We start from the raw sequence: 26,739 nt of genomic DNA, 5'->3' as shown, positions 1-26,739 counted from the left end.
ATATCGGATCTGATTCGTCCAGAAATTTCATCTAAACTGGAGAAAATCATCGATGAAATTGATAAAATGAAAACATCTATCACAGTACATCAGAGTGCTATATCTAATCTCCAAGTATCCACGCAACAGAATGAACTCAAGATGGGGAAAATTGAAGAAACAATTAGTACAATGAAGAAAAAACTTGACTTTCTTACCTTTAAAAATTCTGATTTAGAATGCAGAATGAGACGTCAAAAGATAAGAATTATTGGTCTTTGTGAAGCTGCCGAATCTGATGACCCTATAAAGTTTTTCTCTCAACTTTTAAAAGATTCATTTCCCACCTTATTTCCTGATCAACCACCACTATTGGATCGGGCTCACAGAGTCCCATTATATTCGCCTAAGTCAGATAAACCTCAGCATGTTATTTTACGATTTCATTATTTTCAAGACAAGGAGAAGCTGCTTCGCTTTGCTCGACCTAAAGGTTATATTGATTTCTCGGATCTCCGTTTTCGATTGGTGGAGGATTTTAGCAAACAGGTTCGTGATCAACATGTCCATTACAGATCTGTGATATCGGAATTCTACAAGATGGATTTAAAACCAGTATTGCTTTATCCCACATGTTTGAGGATTCGGTTGTCTGATGGGTCTTCCTGTTTTTTCAACTCTCCGTCGGAAGCCCAGAGTTACCTGGATCAACATTTGCCTTCAACATCCTAATCGCACTATTAAATCATCTCTGTTTGATCGAAGGCTGTTAATCTGTTTGGTTTAATTTCTTTCTTTTGCTCTATATGAGGGCAGAAATTTTTTTTCGGTTTAATTAATATGGTTGCCAAACTTTTTTTTAAACTGCATCATTCCTTTCTTCTTCCCTGGGGACTCTGGGTGGCCATTCTCACAGTATCATTTTACGCACATCCCTGGAGGCCTTAAAGTTTGTAGTTTTTAAATGTACTTTCTGTAGTTTTTTTGGCTAGTCTATGCTGATATTTCATTTTCTTGTTTAATTATACGGTCTGTTGTAGGTTACCGGTTTTCTTTATATATACCTGTTTTTTCTTTGTATTATCTCGTTTTCGTTTTAATCTGTGTACTTTTTTCACTCTTCTACTGTTTTACAACTTTAGCCGATCTTTTTATATATACACTTGTTTTAGTGAGCGTCTATCGGAAGTCATGGGGGTAGATCTAGTGCTTGCTTCTTTCTGGCTAGTCTATCTTAGATTTAGCTTTGGAATTACGGGGTGGGGGGGTGGGGGGGCTTCACTTTTTAGTTTTTCTTTCTTCTTGGGCTACTTACATTATTGAAGTATTTGTCGCATCCTCTTTCTCGCTATCTCATGTTCATTCTGTTCCCTTTCCGGGTTCATGGGTCGAACCTATTGTCAATCCTCCTTTATTTGAGGGTTGACTTTAGGGATTATGGAGTCTATTATTAATTTTGTCTCTTGGAATACTAACGGTCTTAATCATCCACTAAAAAGGAAAAAAATCTTTTAAAGTATTCTGGAGACTTAAAGCACATATTCTATTTTTACAAGAGACCCATGTGCAGAGGGGGGACAGATTACATTTTTTTAAGTTCTGGAAGGATCAACACTTTCATTCAAATTCCAACGCCAAAATTCGAGGAGTTTCTATTTTTATAGATCCTTCAATCACTTTTGTGCAACACGATATTATTTCTGATCCGAATGGTAGATTTCTATTGGTTAGTGGTTTACTCTTTAATAAAAAGGTAGCTTTGGTTAACGTCTATCCTCCAAACCTGGACTGTCCAGAATTTTATAAATCATTATTTAATTTGTTCCCGAATTTGAATGAGTTTTCACTAATCTGGGGCGGAGATCTTAGTACTTGTTTATCCCCATTATTGGACCGTTCGGCTCCTATATGGACTCTACCCAATAAATCCGCAACCTTGATTAATTCATTTCTCTCAGATTCCTGGTCGATGGACATTTGGCTATTTTTGCATCCCCAGGAAAAAGACTTCTTTTTTTTCACATGTTCATCATTCCTATTCAAGAATTGATTTTTTTTTTTATTGACTCTCGTCTTATTTCTTCAGTGGTTAAATGTGAATATGACTCTATAACTATTTCGGATCATGCTCCACTTAAGCTTTCTACTAAAATATTGGCCAATACACAAAATAATAGACAATGGCGTTTTAATTCGCTGTTGCTTCAGGACTTGGATTTTGTTAACTTTATGAATGAACAGATTGATCTCTTTTTTACAATCAACTGCACAGAGGATATATCCATGAACACCCTTTGGGATACTTTTAAAGCTTATTTTCGTGGCCAGATCATCTCGTACTCCGCTGCTTTGAGGAAAAGGTTGGAGGAGGAGGAGCTGGTTCTTGTGGACAAGATTAAGGAAATAGATAAGAAATATCCTACAGCCCCCTCTGAGAAGTTGTATAAACAAAGAACTGAACTTCAAATGGAACACAGTTTATTACTTTCGTCCTCTATTGCAAATCAATTAATGAAAACAAGAAGCGTATTTTATATACATAGTGACAAAGTTGGTAAACTGTTGGCTAATCAGTTGAAGACTAACTCTACTAAATTTCAAATTAATCAGATTATAATCAAAAAGATCAACTGACATTTGATCAAGCTGAGATTAATCAACCCTTTTTTGACTTTTATTCCTCTTTATATCAATCAGAGTCTCTACAAGATTCTAAACATATGTGTGACTTTTTAGATAACCTAGATTTTCCTAAGATTTCACATGATATATGTTCTATGTTAGACACTTCCTTTACCACTGATGAGATTAAGAATGTTATTTTTTCTACGAACCCGGGGAAAGCTCCTAATCCTGATGGGTTTACCGTGGAATTTTATAAATTTTTTTGCATCCTCACTAATCCCTTGGCTATTCAGGGTTCTGGAGGCCTCATTAAAACTTGGTAAACTACCCGAATCCTTTTATAGAGCATCGATTTCTTTAATATTAAAGAAGGATAAAGACTCTGCTCAATGTGCTTCTTATAGACCAATATCCTTGTTAAATATTGACTCTAATTTTTTTTCTAAATTATTAGCAAACAGACTAGAAAAAGCACTTCCTTATATTATCTCAGAAGACCAAATGGGTTTTTATTAAAAATCGTTATTCTTTTTATAATATTCGTACACTTTTAAACATTGTCTATACCCGGTCACAAAATGATCCTGAATGCGTCATTTCCCTAGACGCTGAAAAAGCCTTTGACAAGGTTGAATGGCCTTATTTATTTAAGGTGCTTGAAATATTTAACTTCAGCCTGAAATTTATATCCTGGATCAAACTGTTATATCATTCTCCTATGGCCTCAGTTCATACTAACACTTTAAATTCACCCTTTTTTCCTCTTTTTCGAGGTACCAGACAAGGTTGCCCTCTTAGTCCTTTTGATATTGCATTAGAACCTCTTGCAATTGCTATTCGAGAATCTCCTAACATTATTGGTATAACTCGTGGTTTAAAGTCTCACAAAGTATCACTTTATGCTGATGACTTACTTTTATATATTTCTAATCCTCAAAAATTTATTCCTGCAGCTTTAGATTTATTAGCACAATTTAGTCTTTTTTCAGGTTATAAGTTAAATCTCAATAAGAGTGAACTTTTCCCAATTAATAGGCAAGTTCCCTTATATCAGAACCTGCCGTTTAAATTGGTTAATAATCATTTTTCATATCTTGGGATTAAAATTACCTGTAAACATAAGGATTTATTTAAGACTAATTTCCTACCCTTAATTGACCACATTACAGAACTTTCATTTAAATGGTCTCCACTTTATCTAACTTTGGTTGGTCGTACTAATGCTGTTAAGATGTTTATTCTGCCAAAATTTTTTATATATATTTCAGGCATTACCGATTTTTGTTCCAAAATCCTTTTTTTGACAAAGTTGACTCTAAAATTTCTTCATTTATTTGGCAAAATAAAAACCCGAGACTGGGTAGAATACATCTACAGAAAGCTAAGAGAGATGGAGGTTTGGCATTACCTAATTTTAGATATTATTATTGGGCAATTAATATTCGACACATGAAATTTTGGTTACTTGACCAAGATACACTATCCATTCCTAAATGGGTAGTATTGGAATTACAATCTGCTCAAGGTTATGCACTTGGCTCCATTTTAGGTTCTTCTCTTCCTTTCGATTTGGAACGCCATAAACAGGTTTGTAACCCGAGAGTTAAACATACCTTACGCATCTGGTTTCAATTCCGAAAATTTTTCGATCTTAATCAATTTGGGCTAGCGATTCCTATTTTAGGCAATGTATTCTTTCCCCCTTCCTCTACAGACCATGCCTTTCAAATTTGGAAGACCAATGGTATGTCACGGTTTTTGGATTTATTTTTAGATGGCTCCCTTATATCTTTTGAACAATTATCTAACAAATATAACTTACCAAGAATACATTTTTTTTTTTAGATATCTCCAAGTTAGAAATTTCCTAAGTACCATACTTTCTTCCTTTCCGGCGTTACCCCCTACATATATTTTAGATACTATAATTAACCTTAACCCGTGTCAGAAAGGTGTAATGGCTACTATTTATAATACTATCATGAAACTTACGATAGCTCCATTCGATAAGATTAGGTCCGATTGGGAAAAGGAATTGGGCTTTACTATTTTGGCGGATGACTGGGCGCATATTTTACAACTAGTCAATACTTCCTCTATCTGTTCCAAACATTCCCTAATTCAATTTACAGTTGTTCATAAAGCACATATGTCTAAAGATAAATTAGCTCGTTTTTATTCTCATATTAACCCTCTTAGTGATAGATGTCATGGGGAGATAGCTTCCTAACTCATATGTTTTGGTCCTGTCCTACTCTGGAAACTTTTTGGAAAGACATTTTTAATATTATCTCAAAGGTATTGAATACAGATATTTCTCCCCATCCTATTACTGCTATCTTTGGATTACCTAAAACTTCCAGTAATCTTTCCCCTTCAGCCCGTAGAATGATTGCATTTCTTACTTTAATGGCGAAAAGATGTATTTTACAACATTGGAAGGAGATTAATGCTCCAACTACGTTTTTTTGGTTTTCTCAAACGATACTATGTTTAAATTTGGAAAAAATCAGAAGTAACCTTTATGATACTTCAGTTAAATTTGAACAGACCTGGAGATCTTTTATTCAACATTTTCATTTTTTTTCCCTCTTTGACCATATTTACATTCCCTTCTTGGTTTTTAACTGTTATTAATGGAGGTCAGGTTTGAGGCAGTGATTGTTTAAGTTGTTTAAGTCTACTTGATACCTAGTAGGCCCATTGCTTTGCTTTGCTTTTCAGGTTAGTTGCACGGTGGGTTTTTTCTTCTCTTTATTGATATATATGGAAAATTAGTATACTACTATATTACCTCGTTATTTTATAACTAAACTGCACTGTTTGTACTGTTTTTTTATGTATTAATACCTCTTGTAAATTTATATCGCAACAGTGTATTAGTTTCTGTATGTTTTACCTTTTGTGTACTAATTCAATAAAAAGATTTAAAAAGAAAGAAAGAAAGAACAGGTTAATTAATTAGGTGCCGCCTGGCACGTAAATGTCGGCCCAGATCAGAGGCGATTGCCGATTTCACTTGCTCTACGCAATGTTCACTCCTCTTTCCAGGGCGCTGGAGCCTTAGCTGTTCCATTATTTGGTCAGTTTAAACACCAGCCCAGACAGGCTGAAAAGACAGGGCTCGAGGTGACATGTTGAATCTACACAAATTTCTAATAAAGTATAGCCGCTGCCATGCTTTCTTTGTAATGACAGTTAATGTGCTGATCCCAGGACTGACACCTTTCAGAGAGACAGAAACGTCGACCCTTAATGCCAAAGAATTTAAAGTTATTGACCCTCTCCACCTCAGTTCCTCTAATGAAGACTGGCTTCTGGGCGGCACCTAATTAATTAGCTTGTTTATTTCGTTTTTTTTCTTAAAGATGTGCTGGGTGCACTTCGGCTACCACTGCACCCCTGCATGCTTCACGGATTGGTATCGGTCCGCAGCCCAGAGGTTGGGGACCACTGGTGTAGATAGTGTGATGAGCAGCCAGACAAGACAGAAACAAGGCTGTCACACAGCAGGGACAAGTGAGGCTGACCCATCCCCTGTCAAAGTGTGGCCTATACTTTAACCCTACTCAACAAATGGACACAGTTCAAATGCCCCAACTTATTTGTACACTGCTACACTGTGCAGATCATAATGCTCCCAATTTTAACAGATTGGCATGGATTGGATGGATGGACGGACAATCTTTTCCTCAGGCAGGGCAGTCTGAAACTGGAAGGCACAGGTTTAAGGTTAAGAGGGGAGATTTTTCAAAAAAGTTCCGAGAGCACATAAGTACGTATAGAAACATAGAAACATAGAAAATAGGTGCAGGAGTAGGCCATTCGGCCCTTCGAGCCTACACCGCCATTTATTATCATGACTGATCATCCAACTCAGAACCCCGCCCCAGCCTTCCCTCCATACCCCGACCCCCGTAGCCACAAGGGCCATATCTAACTCCCTCTTAAATATAGCCAATGAACTGGCCTCAACAGTTTCCTGTGGCAGAGAATTCCACAGATTCACCACTCTCTGTGTGAAGAAGTTTTTCCTAATCTCGGTCCTAAAAGGCTTCCCCTCTATCCTCAAACTGTGACCCCTTGTTCTGGACTTCCCCAACATCGGGAACAATCTTCCTGCATCTAGCCTGTCCAATCCCTTTAGGATCTTAAACGTTTCAATCAGATCCCCCCTCAATCTTCTAAATTCCAACAAGTACAAGCCCAATTCATCCAGTCTTTCTTCATATGAAAGTCCTGCCATCCCAGGAATCAATCTGGTGAACCTTCTTTGTACTCCCTCTATGGAAAAGATGTCTTTCCTCAGATTAGGGGACCAAAACTGCACACAGTACTCCAGGTGTGGTCTCACCAAGGCCTTGTACAACTGCAGTAGTACCTCCCTGCTCCTGTACTCGAATCCTCTCGCTAAAAATGCCAGCATACCATTCGCCTTTTTCACCGCCTGCTGTACCTGCATGCCCACTTTCAATGACTGGTGTATAATGACACCCAGGTCTCGTTGCACCTCCCCTTTTCCTAATCGGCCACCATTCAGATAATAATCTGTTTTCCTATTTTTCCCACCAAAGTGGATAACTTCACATTTATCCACATTAAATTGCATCTGCCATGAATTTGCCCACTCACCCAACCTATCCAAGTCACCCTGCATCCTCTTAGCATCCTCCTCACTGCTAACACTGTCACCCAGCTTCGTGTCATCCGCAAACTTGGAGATGCTGCATTTAATTCCCTCATCCAAGTCATTAATATATATTGTAAACAACTGGGGTCCCAGCACTGAGCCTTGCGGTACCCCACTAGTCACTGCCTGCCATTCTGAAAAGGTCCCGTTTATTCCCACTCTTTGCTTCCTGTCTGCTAACCAATTCTCCACCCACACCAATACCTTACCCCCAATACCGTGTGCTTTAAGTTTGCACACTAATCTCCTGTGTGGGACCTTGTCAAAAGCCTTTTGAAAATCCAAATATACCACATCCACTGGTTCTCCCCTATCCACTCTACTAGTTACATCCTCAGAAAATTCTATGAGATTCGTCAGACATGATTTTCCTTTCACAAATCCATGCTGACTTTGTCCGATCATTTCACCGCTTTCCAAATGTGCTGTTATCACATCCTTGATAACTGACTCCAGCAGTTTCCCCACCACCGACGTTAGGCTAACCAGTCTATAATTCCCCGGTTTCTCTCTCCCTCCTTTTTTAAAAAGTGGGGTTACATTAGCCACCCTCCAATCCTCAGGAACTAGTCCAGAATCTAACGAGTTTTGAAAAATTATCACTAATGCATCCACTATTTCTTGGGCTACTTCTTTAAGCACTCTAGGATGCAGACCATCTGGCCCTGGGGATTTATCTGCCTGCAATCCCTTCAATTTACCTAACACCACTTCCCTACTAACATGTATTTCGCTCAGTTCCTCCATCTCACTGGACCCTCTGTCCCTTACTATTTCTGGAAGATTATTTATGTCCTCCTTAGTGAAGACAGAACCAAAGTAATTATTCAATTGGTCTGCCATGTCCTTGCTCCCCATAATCAATTCACCTGTTTCTGTCTGCAGGGGACCTACATTTGTCTTTACCAGTCTTTTCCTTTTTACATATCTATAAAAGCTTTTACAGTCTGTTTTTATGTTCCCTGCCAGTTTTCTCTCATAATCTTTTTTCCCCTTCCTAATTAAGCCCTTTGTCCTCCTCTGCTGAACTCTGAATTTCTCCCAGTCCTCAGGTGAGCCACTTTCTCTGGCTAATTTGTATGCTTCTTCTTTGGAATTGATACTCTCCCTAATTTCTCTTGTCAGCCACAGGTGCACTACCTTCCTTGATTTATTCTTTTGCCAAACTGGGATGAACAATTGTTGTAGTTCATCCATGCAACCTTTAAATGTACACACACACACAGTGGTGGATATCTGGAACAGAATTGTTGGAGATAGATACAGTTACAATACAAGACATTTGGCCAGGTGCTTGATTGGAAAGATGTAGGGAATTTGAGCCTATTGCAGGAAAGTGGAATTACCATAGACAGCCATCCTAGTCAGTGTGGATAAGATGGGCCAAAAAGGTCCAATTCTGTACTCTACATTTTTAAGGTTTTATAATTCAAACATGCAAAGCTGGCACATTTCTAATTCATGATCAGAGTTGAAAGATGTGATAGGATTCAGGGATAGAATTCTAACAGATCTATCAGAAGGACCTTCAGTTAATTTATATTCCTCTGTGGGGCTATGTTGAAGCACATGACTCATTACTCACAATACCAGCAACCATTTTTCACACTTTTTAGAGCAATAAAATCAACATGCTCTCAGTGTTGGGGGCGGGCAAGCAATCAAAGCAAAACCAGTGGTTTCAGCACCACAAACCAATTTGTTAGTTGTTAAAATTCCCCTTCTTATTTCATATTAACTATCACCTTTATCCTTCAATGTCTTTGGTAAACAAAACCTGAGAAATTAATGATCTTACATGATTATATAAATTAATTAATGATCTTACATGATTATATAAACCCAGTAATTGGTTTAGAAATGACTTACCTTACCAGCTTGTGATTCTCTTAAGTAATACCTCAAAAGATCAGAAAGCTTTAGGTCTTCATCTGCTGACACTCGTGCTTCTATTTTCTGAAAATAAAGCACAAGATACAAGTACAAAATGGTAAGTTTTGACAGTTAAATCCACACAATACCTTATAAAATTATTCATCCCCCAACCTTTTGTTCACATAAAAAAGTATTACAGCCAGGGATTTTGATCCATTTAACTGATTTTTTTTTTAATTTGTTAATCACATGCTCTTTTTTCACAGCAGAGTTCAAAAAACAGGGAATACTGTAAAGCATGAAAAACTAAAAATTCAAAACCTGAAATATCAATAGTTGAAAAGTATTCATCTCCCTTTGCTCAGTACTTAGTTGAATCACGTCTCGCAGCTATTACAGCCAGTAATCTTTTTGGTTAAGTCTCTGTTAGCTTTGCACAACGTGATGGAGCAAGATTTGCCCATTTCTCCTTGCAAATTTGCTCAAGTTGTGCCAGGTTAATTGGGACATCGTGGTGGACAGCAGTTAGATCTTGCCTGAGATGTTCTATCAGGTTAAGGTCAGGACTCTGACTGGGCCACTCAAGGACATCAATTTTCTTCAGTTGAAGCTACTCCTTGGCTGCTTTGGCAGTGTGCTTTGGGTCGTTGTCCTGCTGAAAGACAAACTTCCTTTCCAGTTTTAGCTTTCTGGCAGAGGCTAGCAGGTTTTTACCCATGTTCTCTCTATATTTAGCAGCATTCATCTCCCCATCAATCTGACCAGATTGGCAGTCCCTGCTGCTGTAAAGCAACCACACAACATGTTGCTACCTCAACCATACTTTACAATAGGATGTGTTACCTGGCTGCTTTATGCCACATGTACCACTTAGTGTTGAGGCCAAAAAGTTCCACTTTTGATGGTTTCATCTGATGAAAAGATCTTCTTCCATATCTATACAATATCTTCTAAGTGACGGTTTGCAAAGACTTCATCTCCAGTTGTAGCCACTAACTTCCACAGTTCACTCAGAGTGACAGTAGCCTCTTTTACAAGTGTCATTCTTCTCCAGTGACTAAATTTAGTGGCTGTGGTTTCATATTTTTTCTACTTTATCACCATGGACTGCACTGAGCTCCAAGGTATGTTCAGTGCCTTTGAGATGGTCTTGTACCCTTCCTCAGATTTGTGCTTCTTATTATTTCCCCAACTTCTCTTGAACACTCTCGTCTTCATTTTGGTTTCGGTGTTGAAAATCTACCAAACTGTTGGATCTTACAGAGAGAGTAGGTACTTATTTTTATGAATTCATTGAAACCAGGTGATCCTCCAGTTTTTTTTACATCAACAAATTGGGTGAGTTGGTAACGTAATATAGAGTATTGCACCTGAGGAAAGTTGATGTAGTAATTACAAAAGGAATGAATACTTTTTTTTAGTCTCAATTTTTGTTCTTAATTTTTAGTAAGCTGTTGCCAGGTTTTGGAATTTTTCTTTTCAATTGACATGATGTGTAATGTTTTATAGATTAGCTCAAAAAATCCTACTTCAATATATTTTAAATTTAGAAAACGAGACAGTAAAATGTGAAATAGTTGTGGGGGCTGAATACTTTTCCAAGGTACTGTATATGGGGTGATCTAAACTCAAGAAGGGGTATTTCAATATCCATTGTTAATTTAAATTGCACAGCTATCAAATCTACTTAATGCAGGAAAAAGCTAGAATCTATTAAGTGACAGCAAGGTACTTAGAAAAAAAGGATTAGATTTTTTTTAAGATTATGAGAACACTCAGTCCTCTTTTATTGTCATTTAGAAATGCATACATGCATTAAGAAATGATACAATGTTCCTCCAGAGTGATATCACAGAAAACAGGACAAACCAAAGACTAATACTGACAGAATCATATAAATATAACATATAGTTACAGCAGTGCAAAACAATACCATAATTTGATAAAGAAGAGACCATGGGTACAGTAAAAAAAAAGTCTCAAGTCCCGATCGACTCCCGAGTCCCTGATAGCAGGCAGCAAAAGGGAGAAACTCCCTGCCATAAACCTCCAGGGCACCGACAACTGCCGATGCCTTGGAAGCAGCCGACACCAAGTCCGTCCATCCGAAAACTTCGAGCCTCCGACCAGCCCTTCCGATACAGCCTCCCGAGCACCATCCTCTGTCAAGCGCCATTGACCTAGCCCAGGCCGCCGAAACAAGCAAAGTCAAGGATTCGGGGCCTTCTGCTCCGGAGATTCCGGTTACCACACAGTAGCTGCGGCACTGAAGCGGGCATTTCACAAGTTTCTCCAGATGTTTCTCCATATGCTCATGTCTGTCTCCATCAAATCAGAATTGTGCACGGTCCCCTACTTGACAGATTACAGATATCATTCACTGGAGAGGACACGTGCACTGCGTCGTGCCGCCATCTTCTCCTCCTCCTATTAACATCCATTTTATAATGAAATCACCGTGAATTTATGTAAAGGAAAACACATTTGACAAATCTACTAAAGGTATTTTTTTGTTGCAATTAGCAGAATAGATAAGGGTGAATCAGCATTAGTTGGACTTTCAGAAGGCTTTTGACACAAGTTTTTAAAATAAGAGCATATATTTAATATAAATAATACACTAGCATGGATTGAAGATTGGCTAAGGAACAAAAAACTAAGTAATAATAGGTCATATTTGCTAGGAAGTAGAACAAGTGAGATGCGGCAGAAATCAGTGCTTTGGCTCTTGCTTTTTGCAATTGATTTCAATTATTTGAAGAGAAAATCGAATGTAGTAACTTCAAATGTGATGATACAAAATGGAGTGCCAGTAGGGTGTGCAAGGAGGACCCTCTCTACAACTTAAAACCACTTTTTCCCCTCCGTTTCCCAGTTCTGACAAAGCATCTTCAATTTTAAACATTAAGTGTTTCTCTTTCCACACTTGCTGCCTGACCTGCAGTGTGTTTATAGGACTTCATTTTTAAATTTCAGATCTCCAGCATCTGCAGAGGCTTCAAGGAGCTATGGACATGGACAGGTAAAGGGAAGCACATGGTAGTTTACAAAACAAATTGATGTAAGGAATTTTACTTGCTTCAATGAGACTGCTTGTGTTCTTCAAAATTCTTGAGATCAAGACTGCATAATTTTTCTTCATAGGCTATATACCCCATCTCAGAGATCAATCTAATGAACCTTTCTTTTAAACTCTTTTAAGAAGGACAATGTTTCAGATGCAGCCTCACCAGAACCCTGCATATCAGTAAGATTACTTTAATCGTATCCTGAACAGTAGGATTTAAATACAACGCACTTCTGAATTCGTAATTATGTCCAACATCTTGAGGTTTGTTATTATATTATAATATATATATTATATTAAGAAAAGCAAATATTGGATTCTTCATCTTTAACTAATGACAGTAAGAAATGTGTTGACATTTACACGAATTGTGTATGTGCATAAAACATATAACACAAACCTCAAGATGTTGGACATAATTACGAATTCAGAAGTGCGTTGTATTTAAATCCTACTGTTCAGGATACGATTAAAGTAATCTTACTGATATGCAGGGTTCTGGTGAGGCTGCATCTGAAACATTGTCCTTCTTAAAAGAGTTTAAAAGAAAGGTTCATTAGATTGATCTCTGAGATGGGGTATATAGCCTATGAAGAAAAATTATGCAGTCTTGATCTCAAGAATTTTGAAGAACACAAGCAGTCTCATTGAAGCAAGTAAAATTCTTAAAGGTTGTGACAGAATAGATGTAAGGATGATGTTTCCCCATAAGTGGATGCCTAGAATCAGAAGACATTCAGGACAAAAATCATTTATTTGCTCACAAACTCAAGGCCATTTTCTTCCATTCCCTTATTCTTGTTATTAGACTGTTTATGTGATTTTCAACTTTGGACAAGCCATAATTCTTTTCAATTACAAGCTTTCACAAACTGCAGTCACCACCACCAAACATACCAAAAGTTCTATTTACTCTATTCTTTGCAAATTCTTGATTCTATTTAACCTGACTTGAATACATGCAAATGACCCCTTCATCTGCTATGGTTTTTACTTCAATTTGACTATACCAATAGATCATTTCCTGCTGGCTCCAAGCCTCAGCTCATAAAAATTCTGCAGCATTGTCCCCTCAAATTATTATCCATTACTTGGCTGACCTGCATTCTCTCTCAATCCCATTCTACCCTGCCTAGATCTGCCTCTAAGAATACCACTATTCTCACCGCCCACCCTCCTCTCACCACCACCACCTTTGAGTGTTTGTTGGTTCTCTGACAGGAGCTTCTAAATTTCTCATTCCTACATCTGATCACTGATAGTCATATGAGTTATTTTTGACTCTACATTCTGAAGAACAGTCCTTAAACCTCTCCACCTCCTCTTCCTTTTAAGAAAATCCTCACAGAAAATCTCATTCAATCAAGTTCTTTTTTTATCCATTCTAATTATTTCCTCAGCATTTGTTTTATCCTATAGTCAGTGAAGTACTTTAACCACGTTCGCCATGTTAAAAACTGCTCTATAAACAGATGTGTTTGCTGTATATTCAAACTGACTTTGTACAAGACAATACTAGCATTTTTAATAAAGATCAAGCCTATTAAAAATTGTTCAGCTAAATTTCAAAACCTGGAAGTTTTGAAATGAGGCAACAAAATACTGGAGGAACTCAGCATGTCAGGCAGCATCTAAGAAGAGCAATAAATAGTTGATGTTTTAGGCCAAGACCCTTCATCAGGACTGGAAAGTAAGAGGGCAGAAATCAGAATAAGAAAGGGGGGGAGGGGGAAGGAGTATAAGCAAGTGATAGGTAAAACAAGGTATTAAGTGCATGCAAGTCAAAATTGACATACCCTTGTTTTTTCGAATAATTCTGATACCTTCAGGAAAAATCTGAAACAGAATAGAATATATTACCAAACTATAAAGCATATTGTCCAAAAATAGTATATAGTGCTACTTCGTGTAGGAAATTTGTTCAAGCAGTCATTCTAATAAAAGTCACCATTTTAAAGTCTGAAAATAGTTATAGGTTAAAGTAATTTTGCACCTGGATTTGTACAACCTGTGTCTCAAAAGTATCTCTAGGAATGCTAAATGAAATTAGGTTGGCTGGTTGCAATTTATCTCTTACTAGGCAAATATTTCTAAAGAATTGCTTATAACATTAAAATTGAAAGTTTCATTCAACGAACACAACTGCTGACAAGCAGAAATGTCATTATTGACGCAGTGAGCATACTTATTTATATGAACAGGCTGAAAACTCAAGTTTTTTTTTTAAGCCAAAAAAGGCTCAATATTACATTTTGCTCAATGCAGACCAAACTGTAATTACTGTACTGTAATAAAAATATTATAAAGGTGAAAACCATCCCGTAGTAAATGTAGCTGATTTTGTTCAATTATGCCAATGATTAATCGGGGCAGCTGCTTATTTGGGACAAGTCTTAAAGAACAAAATCTAATCAAGAAAATAGCTAAGTTTCCCTTCGTTTATTTGGGATTCTCTTCGGCTTAATTGGGACAGGAGGTAGTTGCCAAATAGTTTCTAACTAGCATCAGTCATGTGCACCTGTGCGGCTGTTAGACACTATACCATGCTTAGAGCAAACAGTTTCTAAATAGCAAACAAGAGAAAATCTGCGAATGCTGGAAATCCAAGCAACACACACAAGATGCTGGAGGAACTCAGCAGGCCAGGCTGTGTATCTGGAAAAAAAAAGTACAGTCAACGTAGATTTAAAAGGTGGAAGGAGGGGAGAGAGAAACACAAGGTGATAGGTGAAACCAGGAGGGGGAGGGATGAAGTTAAGAGCTGGGAAGTTGATTGGTGTAACAGATACAGGGCTGGAGAAGGGAGAGTCTGATGGAAGACAGAAAGCCAAGGAAGAAAGAAAAGGATGGAGGAGCACTAGAGGGAGGCAATGGGCAAGCAAGGAGTTGAGAGAGGGAAAAGGGGATGGAGAATGGTGAAGTAGGGGAGGGGCAGGCATTACTAGAAGTTCGAGAAATCAATGTTCATACCACTAGGTTGGAGGCTACCTTAAAGGAATATAACATGTTGTTCTAACAACCTGAGCAGACATTAAAGGAGGCCATGGGTGGACATATTGGAAGAGGAATGGCAAGTGAAATTAAAATGGGTGGCCACTGGGAGATCCTACTTTTTCTGGCAGACGGAGCATAGGTGCTCATTGAGGCGGTCTCCCAATCTACATTGAGTCTCACCAATACACAGTAAGCCACACCAGGAGCACCAGATACAATAAATGACCCCAACAGACTCACAGGTAAAGGGATGCCTCACCTGGAAGGACTGTTTGGGACCCTGAAAGGTAGTGAGGGAGGTAGTATAGGGGCAGGTGTAGCATTTGTTCCACTTGCAAGGATAAGTGCCAGGATGGGATCTTGTGTGAGATGGCAGAAGTTCCAGAGAATTATATGCTGGACACAGAGGCTGGTGAGGTGGTAGGTGAGGACAAGAGGAACCCTATCCCTGGTAGGGTGACAGAAGGATGGGGTAAGAGCAGACATGCGTGAAATGGAAGAGATGAGGTTGAGATTGAGGGCAGCATTGATGGTGGAGGAAGGGAAGCCCCTTTCTTTGAAAAACGAGGACACCTCCTTCGTTCCGGAATGAAAAGCCGCCTCCTGAGAGTAGATGCGGCAGAGACGGAAGAATTAGATAGCGTCAGCTGCATGTATTTGTGTAGTGGAAAAAAACGTGCTTTTTGTTACTGATGGCTGGTGAGAAATAAGTAGCAAGATAATTCGGAACAGTTTTGCTCACTGCAGTTTCAAGCATTCAGGTTTGGAGATGCCAGAAACAGTCGGGAGTGAAAATGAAACTATTTCAGTACTTCAGGTTAGAAAATGCGAAGAATTTGAAGATATTGACAATCGTCTTCAACGTTACAGTGCAAATGAAGATTTGGAGGATGCATTGTATGGAAGCACCTTCTTTATCTGCACTTGGTGTCTGCGCTGATTCATTTACAGTCAATCAAAAGAATACAGCAGCGTACACTGCTCCAACAAATATTTGGAACTAATACAGTTCTGTAATACTGTAGTATTGATAGTTTTAATTTGTTCATTATTTCATTTAAATACATATCTTGTTATGCAGTTAAACAGTAGTTTTGCCTTTTTTTTAAAATACCTTTTTAACTATTTCCATGAAACTTCAGCTAATTGAGGCAGCTGCTTAATTGGGTCAAAATATATGGTCCTGATATGTCTTAATTAACCAGAATCACTGTACAACATTTTATTTCAATGAAACTTTGACAACTTGAAACTCTCAAGATTTATGAGACTTCACCCCATTTATTTAGAGGCTAATATATCTGAATCAACGGCAACTTGACAGGTACTCATCAATAACACAAAGATGTCTGCCTACTTCAAGCAGTTCAATTTGGTGTTCCTAATGTTGAGTTCCAGTGTTTCATTCAACTGCCATTAACTAAATAACTGTAAAATTACCAGTTGTACTTTATGTAAAGAATGGTTCTGAATCACTCAAAAATGTTTATTTGATTTGAAGACTTAACCCCATTTAACTACACGCCACCATAGCACAAAGTCTACTTGCTTCAAATTGTCTGATTGCGTTTCTAATGTTGAGTGGTTGTGTTTTCATTCAACTGCTACTAACAGAAGTAAAATGCTAAACAAATGCTTGTACAGTATTTTAGTTTAGTACTTTAGTTTCAAACTGCTCTGACGGATTTTCAGAAACAGTGGATTTCACTCCTATTAATACACTTTTAATCCAAAAGGACGTTACACAACATTACAATAAATTTTCCAGTCAGCTGTCAAGTTTAATAGGAAGTGTGGAAAATAGAACCATATAAAATAATCACTGGGATTTCCAAACATTGAGATAGCAGACTGTCAAGAGTGTTACTAGAATATTAAATACATTTGGTAGTAAGCCAAATTACAGCCATATTTTTGGAAAAAATCCTTGGTTCACTGATTTTCACTGGGAAAAATATAATTACCATGGCAAAAGATCAGATCCAGGGCTGAAACGAGTGTCACACCAAAGCCTATTCACTATCACCAGTGCTATAGAATGCCCTGTAGGTGTCTCGACAAATACTCAAAACACCATCATCCAGGTGAAAACAACCTACTTGATTGATATCCTATCCATTGTCTAAATCTCCACCAGCATCTGAGTTGTGTGTCATCTACAATAAGTACTGCATTTTGTTGCTTAAGCTATACTGGCACCAAAATGCACTTTTTCTTAAGAGCAATAAGAGAAGTGTGATAAATACCAGCCATAAAAAATAATTTCAAGCCCTTCTATTTACTGGATTTCAAAACTTAATTAACAGAGATTTAAAATAAAATTTTGTTTTCATTAACCACCCAAAATAGGTCTACCTCAAATCATACTCGCTTCTCACTACAGCCATCAGGAAGGTGGTACAGGAGCCTCCGGACTTACCCCACCAAGTTCAGGGACACTTATTACCCCTCATCCATCCAAAGGGGATAACTTGACTCAACTTCACCATCACTGAAATGCTCCCACCACTATAGACTCACTTTCAAGGACTCTCAACCCCATTCTCATGCCTTCTTCTTGTAACCTTTGATGCCTGACTAATCAAGAAGCAATCAACCTCTGCTTTAAATATACTCAATTGCTTGGTCTCCACAGCCATCCCTGGCAATGAATTGCACAGGTTCACCATCTTCCTCATCCCTGTTCTAAATGGACATCTCTCTGTTCTGAGGCTGTGCCCTCTAATCCTAGACTCGCTCACTATGGGAGACATCCATCACACATTTACTCAATCTTGATCTTTCAATATTCAGCAAGTTTCAACGAGATTCCCCCTCATTCTTCTGAACCCCAGCAAGTACAGGCCAAAGCCCTCAAACTCTCCTCTACCTAATTCCTGGAATCATTCTCATATTTGTTTGTTTCTGTACTTGCACAGTTTTTTGGGTCATCTTTTGTACACTGGTTGCTTGACCATCTTGTTATGTGCGATCTTTCATTGATTTTATTACGTGGCTTTGTATTTACTGTAAATGCCCACAAGAAAATGAATCTCGGGGTTGTACATATGCACTTTGATAATAAGTTTACTTTGAACTTTGGAATCATTTTTGATAAAAATGTTCACAATTAACATTATCAATTCTTTCTCACGTAGAACAATTTCACCATTCATGCAAAAATCCATGGACTTTATTTATTCAACTAAAAGCTTTACTATCCTTCAGTTCTGTGGTACCATGATTATAATTCAAAAAACGCATGTCACAGGGAAACGACTCTTACTTTATATCAAAATAAATCACTTCATTAGACAGTATATCCTTAAGATATTTAATGGTTTTGATCAACAATAATGGCATTGCCCTCCTGAGAGTATTCCTGCCCCCTGTACATTACTTGATTAAATCTTATAAACATTTCCTTTATAACATTGAAGTCAATGCATGATATACTGCATATTAGTGTCATCCTTTGATCTGTAATTTTTACTTCATCTACATTTATCTGAGTGAAGCTATAGCTTTTACAAGAGAGCTGCAAGTTCAGGAGAAACTACTGCATTCTTGAGAATCATAGAGCCTGATGTGAGTGTTGAACATTCATGCTTGTATTACAAATGATTGTAACATAGTTCTCAAAAGAAAGGTTATGAAATCTAATAGATCATTTGTCTGTCTCATCTACAGAACAAAGGTTGATAGGGGAAAAGCAATATTTATGTTCCATGTCCGATGTTTAAGAAGATTATTACGAGATATTTCAGCATTGCTTGTGTGGTCAGAAAAATACTTGCAAGCTCAAAAGCGCAATGTGAAATCCTGTTTAAAAGCTAATGGGTGCAAGCCATTAAAAAACCATTTCAGCATTCAACAAGTTTCATATTAATATATTTTAGTCTAACTGACTACCCAAAATAGAAAACACATCGAATTCAAACACAAACAAGAAAAAAATCTGCAGATGGTGGAAATCTGAGCAACACACACAAAATGCTGGAGGAACTCAGCGGGGCAGGCAGCATCCAGGAAAAGAGTACAGTCAACATTTTAGGCTGAAACCAACATTTTGGGCAGGAGAAAAAAAGCTGAGGATTAGATTTAAAAGGTTGGGGGGGCGGGGGAGGGAGGGGAGAGAGAAACACAAGGTGATGGGTGAAACCTGAAGGGGGGAGGGGTGATGTAAAAGAGCTGCGAAGCAAATTGGTAAAAGTGACAGAAGGACACGGAAGAAAGAAAGGGGGGGGGCACCAGAGGGAGGCGATAGGCCGGCAAGGAGATATGGTGAGAGAGGGGAAAGGGGGATGGGAAATGGTGAAGGAGGGGGGCAGGGGGCATTACCAGAAGTTCAAAATATTGATGTTCATGCCATCGGTTGGAGGCTAGTCAAACAGAATACATGGTGTTGTTCCTCCAACCTGAGTGTGGCCTCATAACAACAGTGGAGGAGGCAGGGACAGACATGTCAGAATGGGAATGGGAAGAGAAATTAAATTGGATGGCCACTGGGAGATCCCACTTTTTCGGACGGACTTTTTCCCCTGTAGGTGCCTGGCAAAGCAGTCTCTCAAACTATGTCAGGTCACAGCGATACACAGGGGGCCCCACTGGGAGCACCGGTATATGACCTCAACTGACTCAAAGGTGAGGTGTCACCTCAACTGAAAGGACTGTTTAAGGGCCTAAATGGCAGAGACTGAGGAGGTAAAGGGGCAGGTGTAGCGCTTGTTGCGCTAGCATGGATAAGTGCCAGGAGGGAGATCAGTGGGGAGGGACGAATGGACAAGGGAGTCACATGTGGAGCCATCCCTGCGGAAAGCCGGGGGGGGGGGGCCGGCGGTGTGGAGAAGATGTCCTTGATTGTGGGATCCTGCTGAAGATGGCAGAAGTTTCAGAGAATTATGTGCTGGACGAGAAGGCTGGTGAGGTGGTAGGGGAGGACAAGAGGAACCCTATCCCTAGTAGTGTGGCAGGAGGATGGGGTAAGAGCATACGTGTGTGAAATGGAAGAGTTGTGGCTGAATGCAACGTTAATGGTGGAGGAAGGGAAGCCCCTTTCTGTGGAAGAAAAAGGACATCTCCTTCATTCTGGAATGAAAAGCCTCATCCTGAGAGCAGATGCGACAAAGGAATTGAGAGAAGGGGATGGTGTTTTCACAAGTACAGGTCGACCTTCACCAATCCAGCACCATTGGGACCTGAGGAGTGCCGGATTAGTGAAAATGCTGAATTACAGAAGGATCACATTAAGCAATAGCTAACCATCTCATCATACCTCAGTACAAGTTAGATAATAATGAAACAGAAATATTAAATGAGTAGCAAGTGAAATTTTAATAAAGTAATATACTGCACAGACACAGATAAAATAAAGGGTACAGGTAAATGTACAGGAATTAACTTGTACAGAACAGTTGAGCACTTCCGCTTCTAAAGTGAGACGTTTAATATACCTTCAGGCAAAGTTACATGTCTGCAAGTGTGGCGTTGTCACGATCATCAACATCTTCATCTTGAAAAATGAGTGAAGCATCAGGAACTGGTGCTGAAACTGGCACTACAGTTTCTTCAAAACCTGTTGATGTTGGTGGCAGCACGTCTGGGTGAGCAGAAGCAGAAGCCGGAGAAAGAAGGTCTTCTATACGCCACATTTCACACGACCGCTAGGCTGCCGGGGATTCGGCACTGGGCTCTTCCCTCTTCACTCGCAGTTACTGAGACTCGCAGTTACTGAGGGAATCCTCGTTAGTTTCTTTTCCTCCACTTAGTACTATGCTGAAATTCAGCGGGTTGCCACATCTGATCGGAGATCGTAGGCAGAAGAGAACAGCGCGCCAGCCAGGCGACGCTGGAGGGCATTAAGTGACTGCCAACAGGCTGGTGAGAAGGCCGACCAGCCCAGCGCACCAGCTCCCCTGCCGTTGGCAGGTGAGATGGGCGGGTGCCAGGCAGCCATGCCTCATGCAAATGTTATTAATAAATGCAGGAAAACAAGCAGGAATTGCTTGTCTGTGCTTACAAGAGCGTACCAATACGTGAACAGATCTAGCGCAACCAAAACAATGCGCAGCAGATTGGTACGGTTGCGCGGAAAATTTGAAATCAGTGCCGGATTATCGAAGGAACTGAATTACAGGTAGTCGGATTAGTAAAGGTCGACTGTAACAGGGTGGGAAGAGGTATAGTCCAGGTAGCTGTGAGAATCCATGGGTTTGTAATAGACGGTGGATAAGCTATCTCTGGAGATAGAGACAGTGCAATTGAGAAAGGGGTGGGAGGTGTCAGAAATGGACCAGGTAAATTTAAGGGCAGGGTGGAAGTTGGAGGCAAAGTGCATGAAATTAACTAGTTCAACATGGGTGCAGGAAGCAGCACCAATGCAGTCATCGATGTAGCGCAGGAAAAGTGCAGGACGGTCACCAGTGTAGGCTTGAAACAGAGATTGTTCTACGTAGCCAACAAACAGGCAGGTATAGCTGGGACGCATGGGCTACAACTTTTGTTTGAAGGAAGTAGGAGGAGTCAAAGAAATTATTTAGAGGAAAAATGAATTAAGTTTGCTTTTAAACATGACCTAGACTTATCAAAAAGAAACTGCTTTCTGCAGAAATAATGTGCTAATATATCCATAATAAATCTTGAAAATACATTCACTCGTGCCTCACCAATTGAAGACTGCAGTCATTTTGTCCATACTTATCACGTCAGGATAGAGATACCTTGTGTTGCTGTCTTGAAATATACTGAACTCTGCCATTCAGAACCATGGTCTGAATGGCAGAGGACCTGCACTGGTCCATCAAAAACCCTTACATACAGTACTGTGCAAAAGTTTCAGGCACATATTATTTATCAATGTGGAGCGGAAAGATAGCTTGTAAATCTGCTGTGAGTAAAGGATGTTGCAAATGGCAAGGGTGGAACGCCATGTCAGCAGTGTGGGACAGGTGGCAGAGCAGTACAAGGGCTGGGGAGTGGCATGAGTGTAGACACACCCAGCCGAGACACCAGGCAAAGTTATTTGATTCTAAACAATTGGTTTATTGGTCATTACAGAAAGTCTCTCTGGTGCTTCCCACTTCCTCCCTACTTCCTTTCCCTTTTCCCAACCATGATTCCCCTGTTCCTGCTCCCTTCCAATTCTCAGTCCACAATACAGACCCATATCGGAATCAGGTTTATCATCACTCATGAAAAGTGTCTTTTTTTGCGGCAGTATTACAGTGCAATACGCAAAATTACTACAGTACTGTGCAAAAGATCTTAAGCACCTTAGCGATATACACGTGCCCAAGACTTTTGCACAGTACTGTATAACAGAGAAAAACCTGTTGATACTTTTAACAGCTACCTTGCAAATGTCAGGACAATCCCAACAGGATTTCTAATAAAGAGCTCTCTAATGAGATAATAGCTACTTCTTTTAGTTACTTTACTCCAGTGTTTATTTCAAAATGATATCATGGTTCGAACATTACATTTTAGGATTTATTTGAAACAATTGCATGCATATACAAAAAAATTAGCTAACATTATTGCATTAAAGATTGATTGAGCTGTAGTACATCATACTGTTTAACCCAGGTAGCGCAAAAGGCCACAATAAAACCAAAATTCATAATTAGCAGGCTAATTGTGAGAAAAAAAGTTAAGTGAAAGAGACTTGAGTGACAGATACAATTTCGTGAGAATTATTAAATGGTTAAGAAATCTCAGCAAGGCAAATTAACACTACAGATATTCTCCAGAGTACTAATACCCAACATATGTACAGCCCATATACATACAATGAGTGTTTGGCAGACTGATGGTATGGATGTGCAGCACTGGGGCTCCACAGGGGACTGTCTTGTCTCCCTTTCTCTTCACCATTTACACCTCGGACTTCAACTACTGCACAGAGTCTTGTCATCCTCAGAAGTTTTCTAATGACTCTGCCATAGTTGGATGCATCAGCAAGGGAGATGAGGCTGAGTACAGGGCTACAGTAGGAAACTTTGTCACATGGTGTGAGCAGAATTATCTGCAGCTTAATGTGAAAAAGACTAAGGAGCTGGTGGTAGACCTGAGGAGGGCTAAGGTACTGGTGACCCCTGTTCCATCCAGAGGGTCAGTGTGGACATGGTGGAGGATTACAAATACCTGGGGATATGAATTGAAAATAAACTGGACTGGTCAAAGAACACTGAGGCTGTCTACAAGAAGGGTCAGAGCCGTCTCTATTTCTTGAGGAGACTGAGGTCCTTTAACATCTGTTGGACGATGCTGAGGATGTTCTACGAGTCTGTGGTGGCCAGTGCTATCATGTTTACTGTTGAGTGCTGGGGCAGCAGGCTGAGGGTAGCAGACACCAACAGAATCAACAAACTCATTCATAAGGCCAGTGAGGTTGTGGGGATGGAACTGGACTCTCTGACGGTGGTGTCTGAAAAGAGGATGCTGTCCAAGTTGCATGCCATCTTGGACAAAGTCTCCCATCCACTACATAATGTACTGGTTGGGCACAGGAGTACATTCAGCCAGAGACTCATTCCACTGAGATGCAACACAGAGCGTCATAGGAAGTCATTCCTGCCTGTGGCCATCAAACTTTACAACTCCTCCCTTAGAGGGTCAGACACCCTGAGCCAATAGGCTGGTCCTGGACTTATTTCCTGGCATAAATAGTTAAATAGTAATATGTAAATTATGGTTTTACTACTATTTAATTATTTATGGTGCAACTGTAACGAAAACCAATTTCTCCCCAGATCAATAAAGTATGACTATGACCCTGACTATTTGTCAGCTGCGGCAGGAAAACTTGATAGGCACCACATTCCTGTTTGCAAACTGTTCAGGTTACAAATAGTTCACAGGTTCGGGTCCCTGCTGTAACCTGGAGGAGGCCTGTATCTATACAAGGTAGTAATCGGTATTCATCATGATATAAAGTGAGAAGTAATATAGGCAACTCCACATCATTTGCACATGTACCAGGAAATGAGATTACAAAAAATATTGTTAATTTTTCCCAAATTCATAAATATATTTTTATTCCATATCTTTTTAGAGCATTAATTCTATAAATAATTCTACATTTTCAACCAACTTATTCAAAAGAAAACTTGCACAAAGCACATCTGAAAAGAAATAAACATCTTTAAATAAGTAAGCCAGTAGGAAATAAGTGTGTATAAGTTCTTCCCAGTGTAAACTACTGAAAAATTTAGCTTTAATAGCTCCATAAACAATAATCACTGCACATAAACTATCTTACACCAAAAATAATCATTTACTAGATTGCAAACACTTCAAGCATTTCAAATTGGAGATTTTCAAGTGTTTTTCTTTTACGTTTTGAAATGTGTACAAGTATGTAAACTTCCTGGATCGGTATTCCCTGAAATTTCAAGGAACGAGGGATAACCTTATTCAAACATACAAGATCCTAAGGAGGTTTGACACAGTAGAAGTTAATTTGTTTTCACTAGTGGGAGAGTCAAGAACAAGTGGACACTGATACAAAATGAGAGGCCTGTCATTTAAAAATGAGGTATGATTCACTACCATCTGAGAATTTTCTTCACTGATTATTAGATGTATATAGGTGCAATCATTAGGTGTATTTAAGGCACCTCAGGAGGGGAGTTCAGGACAGCATAGATCAGCCATGATGGTATTGAATAGTGAAGCAGGTTTGAAGGACCAAGTGGCCTACTCCTGCTCATATTTTCATGCGTATTTTGTGCTCACTCACAGGTTTCTGTCTTAGTATTGCTTTCAGATATGCTGTCCTAGAGAAATGTTATTGCGATTAGTAAGATAGCAGCTGGTTTAAGAAAAAACACTGCTGTTGAATACCAGATATCGCTTGACTTAACATGTGGCAAGAATAGGAACGAGGGAAAACACTACATCTCACTCTTCTCATTATCACAACCCAAAAATAACCTGTTTATTCTTACTCTTTTTTTTGTCTGTTAACCGATCATTGCCAGTAATATTACCACTAATATTGTGTTCTCATTTTCTTTAATAACCTCTTGTGGCACTTTTTCCAGCAGTTTTTTTCCAATTTTGTTTCAGATTTCTAGTATTTTCTTTTGCATCCAATGATTCATATTCAACTTTTCTGCTAAATACAATCTTAATAATTTCAACTGATCTGTCAAACAGGTTTTTAAAATGTTACAAATAAACTCTGCCCAATCTTATTATTTTCTGATCACCATGTTATTTCCTTAACATTAATACACTTCGGGATTTGCCCCATTATTAACATTTATAGTTCCTGGATTATAGCTCCCTTTCTTAAACACTAATTCCCAAACTACAGCTATCAACCATTGCATCCATCTCCATTTGTACCTCATTCAAACCTTTGGACACAGTTATTTATCACTTTTCATTTCCATCGATATCAGTAATCCTACTTTAAGCCCATCATTCATTCTAAACCTGTAATTCTCTACTCTTTCCAGGAACATAGAAAGATAAGATATGGATCAGGCCATTTGGGCCTTCTAGCCTGCTCCACTATAATCACAAGTGATTCTGTCTCACAATGAAGTTGCCTCTCTCCCATATACTTTGATGCCTTTCCTTAGATCAATTCGTACAGCCTCCTCAAATATATTCAAAAACTTGACCTTAGTCTTTAATACAGAATTCCACAAATTCATTAAACTCCATGAAGAACTTTCTCAACTCATTTATAAATGTAATGTTCTCTGTCCACAAACTGACCCCTGGTCCTCACAGCAATTTGTGTTGCTGCAAATTCAGAAATATTACATTTGGTTCCCTCATCCAAATCCCTGATAAGCACTAAACAGCTGGGAACCAAGGATTGATCTCTGCAAGTACCCCACTAGTTAGTACAGCAAGCCAAAACAATCAGCACCTAGTGGTCAGCTGAAACCAATCCCAGGCTGACTTTCACTGGTCATTGCCCCAATCAAGGACTCAACTGCTCTGGGGCAAGTCAATTAAATAGTCGCTGTGGAGTCCCGAGAGTGTGGGCAGTGAATAGGAGCTGAAGGCTACTGGACTGGAAGCTGGCTGTGTTTTGCTTGATGCGTGAATGTGGTTTGGAACCTGTTGAGGGAAAGAGAGTGGGGAAGGAATGGAAATTGCTGGGAGAGGGTTGTGTGGGTCCGGTAATGGCGGACAAGATAAGAGGTGGGGTTGAGGGAAAGAAAGTGGAGAAGGAGAGGGATAGAGACTTGGGACCAGAGGTAGGCAGCTGGGGAGAGGTGGATTATTGTGAAGGGAGAAATAAAGGGAATGAGGAGGTAGTGAGGGGTCGGATGAATAAAAACCAAGACTAAGGGAATAAAAGAATAAGAAATGATAGTGGAGAAAGCTCTGAAAGTGAGGAAGATGAACAAGCTCAGAGAGGAGGTGTTGTCATAATTAGGTTTAATGAGAAGGCTCAGGGACATATGAAGAAAATTAACCCGTTTGTGCTAACAACAACTCTGACAAATAAGATAGGGGAAATAGTATTTGCAAAAGTTCTTAATGATAGCAATTTATTGGTAAGATG

The 26,739-nt window shown here is 39.2% G+C and overlaps 1 protein-coding gene across 1 annotated transcript in view; it reads right to left on the bottom strand.

Moving 5' to 3' along the window:
* The window catches only part of snx6 (sorting nexin 6), an 81,315-nt gene that overhangs the window by 12,766 nt on the left and 41,810 nt on the right, over positions 1 to 26,739 (bottom strand). The window contains exons 10-11 of the mRNA XM_063050158.1: positions 14,033 to 14,072; positions 9,164 to 9,250 (exon numbers count right to left, since the gene is read on the bottom strand). Coding sequence (XP_062906228.1) covers positions 9,164 to 9,250; positions 14,033 to 14,072 — 127 coding nt within the window. The remainder of the gene's footprint in view (positions 1 to 9,163; positions 9,251 to 14,032; positions 14,073 to 26,739) is intronic.

This window comes from Mobula hypostoma, chromosome 1 (genome assembly GCF_963921235.1).
Source record: "Mobula hypostoma chromosome 1, sMobHyp1.1, whole genome shotgun sequence".
Classification (NCBI taxonomy): Eukaryota; Metazoa; Chordata; class Chondrichthyes; order Myliobatiformes; family Myliobatidae; genus Mobula; species Mobula hypostoma.
Note: the sequence above shows the minus strand (reverse complement) of the source record. Positions and strands in the feature narration are given on the sequence as shown.